Genomic DNA, 6,418 nt, shown 5'->3' on the forward strand with positions numbered 1-6,418 from the left:
ACCTACATAGAGGGTAACAAGTTATTGTATTGTCTATAGCTCAGAAAGGCTAGTACCTATTTCTGACTCCTTTTAGAAAACATAGTCATAATAAAAAATATTACTTAACATGCCAGGCATTGTGGTTTACATACATTTTGTAATTCTTACAAAAACTCAGTGAGTTTGATGCAATTATTTTTCATCATATATACAATGGGGAAAACAATAGCACATACCCCACTGGGCTGTTGTAAGGATTAAGAGACTAATGTATAAAGCATTTAGCATAGAGCCTGGCCAAAAGTAAGTGCTGAATACACCCTTGTCATTTTTTGGTACCTCCATTTTGCAGACAGACACAGCGAAATGCAAGTGGAAGAAACAGGATATCCAAGCAGGTCTGAGTCCCCAAGTTTCTGCCTTTTTCTGTTTTCTCTTTTTAATTACCAATCCATACAGGCGGGGGAAATAGTACATCCCCATAACAGCGGAGGAACTTAAAGCCAGGAGTCCCTATTTTATTTTATTTTTTTAAATGTTAATAGTATTATTTTTCTTCTCTTATTGAAGAATAGTTGATATGCGATGTTAGTTTCACTTGTACAACATAGTATTTGACAATATATACACCATAAAATGCTTACCACGATAAGTGTAATTACCATGTCACCACACAAAGATATTCCGAAAGCTAACATAATTTATCCCGGTGACTAATTTATGGCATAATTGGATGTTTGTACCTCTTTATCCCCTTCACCTTTTTCATCCATCCCCCCACTTCCCTCCGCTACGGGGACCACCAGTTCGTTCTCTGTATTTATGAGTTTGTTTTGTTTGTTCATTTTATTTTAAAAATTCCACATTTAAGTGAGGTCATGCGGTACTTGTCTTTGTCTTATTTCACTTAGCACAGTACCCTCTAGGTTCATCCACATTGTCGCAAATGGCAGGATTTTTTTTTAAGGCTTAGTTATATTCCATTGTGTACATATATACATTTTCTCTATCCATTCATCTATGATGGACATATAGGTTACTTCCAATATCTTGGCTATTGTAAATTATCCTGCAATAAACAGGGGTACATACATTTTTTCAAACTAGTGATTTTGTTCTCTTCGGGTAAATACCATGTCGTGGAATTACTGGGTGGGATGGTAATTCTAGTTTTAATTTTTTGAGGAATCTCCACAGTTTTCCATAGTGGCTGCATCAGTTTGCATTCCCACCAACAGTGCACACGAGGGCTCCCTTTTCCAGGAATCTCCTAGTTTGTTTTTGTCGTGAACTGTCCTCACCCCCTACCTCAGCGCCAGGCTAAGCGAGTTGCTCACTAAGTACTAGATGAACTAATGAAAGTCTAGTTTCCTAGCCTGGATTCGCCAGGTCTTTCTGAGTTACGTAGAACTTCCTTGTCTCTGAGCTGGTTCCTAGTCTGCAGACCCGAGGAGGCTGTTCAGGTCCTGTTCGGGAAATGGACCTGTCTTTCCCGTCACCCTCCGAACCACTAAAGATTTGAAGGGTTCCAACCCACACTCACGACACTACTATAAGCCCTACACGCCTCCACCAGGGTCACTGGGACACTCGGGCCGCGCCCGACACCCTCCCAGAAGGCGCAGGCGTACTACGGGCCGGAGTCCACGGCACTTCCCGCAAACTACACTTCCCACAACCCCAATTGACCAAACTACTCCCGCTTCACGTGGGGGCGGAGGCGCAGCGGATGGCCCTGGGGCTGCACGGAGCTTTCCGAAATGTCATGCCTGTGTCCTATTGGCTACAGTTGTTTTTAATACAGATTCTAGGGTTCCCTGCTAAGAAAAGGTGCCTGCCCCTATTAGGTAAGTTTTGCCCGGCGTCCCCTCTGAGGTCCCCTCGGCCTAAAGCGGTAGACGGTCTAGTGTTGCGGAGACGGGGCCCCTCGCGGACGCGGAGACGCCCGAGTAGTGCGGGGTTGGCCCCACACGCATGCGCACAGGCGCTGCACGGGGCGGGAGCGGCTGACGGAGCCCGCGTCCGCATAGGTGAGTAGGGGGCAAAGCGGGCCGGGGCGTGTCCAGTTTCAGGACTGCCCACTTACCCTGCAATGGCCTACGTCACCTCAACGGCCACCATGCCACCCAACTGTAAAAGCGCTTGACCCCAATAGTCCAGGAAATTGGGGTCCCCAGGAGTTCAGTTTTAGCATTTATTATCAAGTTCCCACTTCCAGTTACCCAACCTCCAGCATTTCATTGCTATTATCTATGTAAAATCTTTCTTTTCTACTGTACCCTACGTTTTATAAATAAGAGCCAACATGTTGGGAAGGCTCACGTCCCTTCTTGGGGCATGCAGCAAACAGCCCTTTCCTAACAAGCTATAGAGCTTAAAGTCTTTTGGATGCATGGCAACGTTCAATTTAGTGTCAGACTAGATACATACTTTGTCACGTCCGCTGATTGTTCATGTTTGTAAGTCATCTCATGAGAAGACTAAGACTATGAAGGCAGTGATACACTAAAGATATAGGGGTGCTAATGAAGTTTATAATCTGCTGGGGAAACAGTTAAGCAAGCCTCTTATTGTGCCCTAACTCTAACCATTTTGCTTACACCTTGCCATGTGACTTGGTTATGTTGCATAACCTTCTGGGCCTACATTTTCCAATAAAATGAGAAGATTGAATTAGTTGATCTCTAAGAACGTGCCAGCTCTAAACTTCTGTGGTTGGTTAGTGAGGGGGAGAATCCAGATTGTATAACAGTATGTTCATGCTAAACATCATCAATTACCATTTCTCTGCTAACATTTAAGTATAGCTGTAAGAATTTTGGCAGCAGCATTAGAAAGAACTGCTCCTAATTGTGCTTGTAATTACTTTCTTATTGCTGAAAATATGAAATTAGCTCATAATACAACTTTCTTCACCCTATATTTCTTGTTGTTTTACAGATCATCACTAGGAAGAACTCTGAGTGCAATAATGAATACAGTGTATGTGTGATGATGGCTTCCATCTTAAGATCACATTGGATAAATGCTTCAGTGATTCCTAATCGAATGAAAATGCTTCCACATCTTGGTGTCATTAGAAATAGAATGATGTCAACTCATAAATCCAAAAAGAAGATGAGAGAATATTATCAGTTGCTGAATCTGGATGAAGGATGCTCTGCAGATGATGTCAGGGAATCTTTTCGTAAGCTTGCCAAACAATACCACCCAGATGGTGGCTCTAGTACTGCTGATTCTGCAACATTTATAAGGATTGAGGAAGCTTATAGGAGGGTGCTTTCCCATGTGCTTGAACCAACAAATAAAGTTGAAGAAGCAGAAGAAGAAGAAGGAAAATTCAAGTATAAAACACCCCAACACCGGCATTATTTAAGTTTTGAAGGTGTTGGTTTTGGAACCCCAAGTCAACGAGAGAAGCAATATAGGCAATTTAGAGCAGACCGTGCAACTGAACAGGTGATGGAATACCAAAAGCAGAAATTACAAAGCCAGTATTTCGCTGATAGTGTAATCGTTAAAGATGTAAGACAGAGTAAAGAACAAAAGATAACTCAGGCAATAGAGCGTTTAGTGGAGGATCTCATTCAGGAATCAATGGCGAAAGGAGACTTCGATAACCTCAGTGGGAAAGGCAAACCTCTCAAAAAATTTTCTGGCTGTTCATATATTGATCCCATGACTCACAACCTGAACAGAATATTGATAGATAATGGATACCAACCAGAATGGATCTTAATGCAAAAGGAAATAAAGGATACTATTGATCAACTCAGAGAGGCAATTTTAGTGTCAAGGAAGAAATTTGGGAGCCCCATGACACCAACTGAACAGAAACAGTGGAACCAAGTTTGTGAGCAGTTTGAAGAAAACATCAGAAAACTAAACAAGCGAGTTAATGATTTTAATTTAATTGTTCCCCTTCTGACCAAGCAAAAAGTCCATTTTGATGCACAGAAAGAAATTGCCAAAGCCCAGGAGATACATGAGACCCTTGTAAAAACAAAAGAAGTCACAGATAAAAACCCAAATAACATTGATCAGGGAGAAGGAGAGAAAACACCTGGAGTCAAGACAGGTTTTTATAACTGGATGAATGTGTGGAAATTTATTAAAATATGACCAGTGTTCACAGTACCTCCCCAAATCATTTTTAGTTGTACTGACATCACACATAGAGGCTGAGATTTATTGCTATTACACAAGAGTTTGAGAACTGAGTGCCTCTGTACTTTTTCACAAAACTAATCATACCTCCAGTGATGTGTGAGAAAGCTGTAAGAAACTGAGAAGAGAATTGTTCAACCAGTCTACTCTGAGGATACAGCAAGAAAAGAAGAGAACTTCTAAGAAAATCCATTTCAGAGGCTCAATGTCAGTCACAGGTGAAATGAGTTAGAGGATGGGGTCTTGGATGAGAGATCATAAAGGGTTTTCTGAAAGTCTTAGTGCAACTTTTTTGAACACAGGTACTTAAATAACAAGAATAAAAACTCAATGTTATTATTAAAAGTCACAGAAGTATGGAATGCAGGCAAATAACCTCCAAATGATGTAAGTTTCTTGCTAGTTTTCTGCATTTATACATCGGAGGTTATTAAAGCTCAAAACTGTTGTAAGACTTTTGGGATGCTCTCTAATGGAAATTAGTCTACTGCAGTTACTACACTCTTGTGTTCTTATGAAGGCCTTTTCGGTGCATACTGAATTTAGAAAAAAAAACATATCTATCTGTGTTATATTTTTTCCTGTCTAACTTCATGATCATTGGCTGCAGATATCCATCACCCAAGCTAGTTGATTTAGCTTTTCTAGAAATAGACTCCAGAGTCCACTTTAAAGAGTTTGAGGGTATTTTCTGAACTTCCAGAGTTGGAAAAAAAAAATCCTTGGATTTGATGGAAACTTAAGATTTCACTTTTGGCTTCATCTCTAATCAGAGATTGAAATAATAGGTCTAGATAATTCTACCTAAAGCCTGTGTTGTGGATCAGACTCCCCAGAGGGTTTTCCAACTATGAAAATTGCAGTTTACTGTATGAGGTATCCACTAATAAACAAAGATGAGATGTCTGAATTTTGTGCCAGTTTGCACCTTTGGCATATGAAAAGATTGACATTCATGGGATTATTGTGTGCTATCCACTTTCAGAAACAATAGCTTTTTAGATTTGTGTAATTGCATTCGTCCCAAAATTGGGCAACTGGAAGGATATGGAGAGTATCAAAAGGAGCAGATCTTTTTTGTTATTTAATTGAGAGCACTGTACTATGGATACGGCTCATAACTGTGGCACTTGCCACTCTGATTTTGCAAGAAGTGTTTTTTGTAAAGTGTGCACTAGTTCAAACAATACTACATCTTCAAAAGGAAATTTCGAGCCTTTCTGCTTAGGTGATGGGGCGTTAATTGGTAAAATATGTGACTTTTATTGATTATCATTTGGCTTCTACAGTGATAGTGTAGAACAGAGTTATGAACAGTAGAAATACAGCTTTTTAATTAGAGCTGTAGTTCCAAAACACTTTAGAAAGCTATGATTCTGTGAATTGCGATAAAAATGGGAATTAGATGTGTGATATCTAATTGCATTGCAGCAACATAAATAAACGAAACCTTCAGTATGGGATAATGAGAAGGTAAAGTTAACAAAAAACTAATAAATCCTTAATTTCAGACAGGACAGGTGTTCTATATTAATAAAGTTAGTTTTAATAATTACTCAGTGGTTCATTGTTGTATAAACAAATAATAATAATAACCAAATTTTTGGCTGACCACCTAAATAAGTGTATAAATCTTGACTGATCATATCAAAACTGATCGTGACATAGATTTTTTTTAAGAAGGCAAGTTCACTTATATAAACACAGATTCACTTATTTAAGTAACTAAATACCTGGCCAGGAAAAATATTTTGGCCAGTTTAGTGAAGTTTCTTGACTCTGATACTTAGTTCTCTTATGATGCAGCATTGACATTTTTTGTTATCTTTTCACCTTCTCACTTTGTCAGTGTAATTCTGGCGACGGGTGGGTGGTTCAGGAGAAGGGGGAGAAATACCTTTGAACCGAAATCAAAGAGAGAAAGTGGGAGAAACCCGTTTATTGCTTACAAGCAGTTGTCTACTTCTGCTTGCCCAGGTCTCTCACAACCGGTTGCAGAAAAAGGGGCCAAACCCAAGCTCTCAGGTCCAGATATGCCCTTGCTCCCCCATGTAATTACTTGTTGATATGGACCTGGACTACTTCTCTTCACCCCTTGGAAACACCTATTGATACGGAGATGTACTAAGGCCAGGAGAGATTCTGGAAATATTGCAATTTTACCCAAAGGCAGCTTTGCAGGTGGAATGGTAATTTACTGAGACTTCTGAACTCATGAACAGGCACATACCAAATTCTGCCTGGTTCCCGGCCTTTCCCTGGCTCCTTT

The 6,418-nt window shown here is 40.1% G+C and overlaps 1 protein-coding gene across 2 annotated transcripts; it reads left to right on the plus strand.

Moving 5' to 3' along the window:
- The first annotated feature begins 1,696 nt into the window (after positions 1-1,696).
- Positions 1,697-5,704, plus strand: DNAJC28 (DnaJ heat shock protein family (Hsp40) member C28). Of its 2 annotated transcripts, none has more exons than XM_017659843.3 (2): positions 1,697-1,829; positions 2,923-5,704. In XM_017659843.3, the coding sequence occupies exon 2, from the start codon at positions 2,974-2,976 to the stop codon at positions 4,102-4,104; it is 1,131 nt and encodes a 376-aa protein (XP_017515332.3). In that variant the 5' UTR covers positions 1,697-1,829; positions 2,923-2,973; the 3' UTR covers positions 4,105-5,704. The 2 variants fall into 2 exon arrangements, with proteins under 2 accessions (XP_017515332.3, XP_017515334.3); XM_017659845.3 differs by lacking the exon at positions 1,697-1,829 and adding an exon at positions 1,836-2,012.
- The last annotated feature ends 714 nt before the right edge of the window (positions 5,705-6,418 follow it).

This window comes from Manis javanica, chromosome 3 (assembly GCF_040802235.1).
Source record: "Manis javanica isolate MJ-LG chromosome 3, MJ_LKY, whole genome shotgun sequence".
NCBI lineage: Eukaryota > Metazoa > Chordata > Mammalia > Pholidota > Manidae > Manis > Manis javanica.

What these genes read in the sequence shown, in the direction of transcription:
- DNAJC28 (XM_017659843.3), top strand. Translation starts at nt 2,974, where the DNA reads ATGATGGCTTCCATCTTAAGATCACATTGGATAAATGCTTCAGTGATT.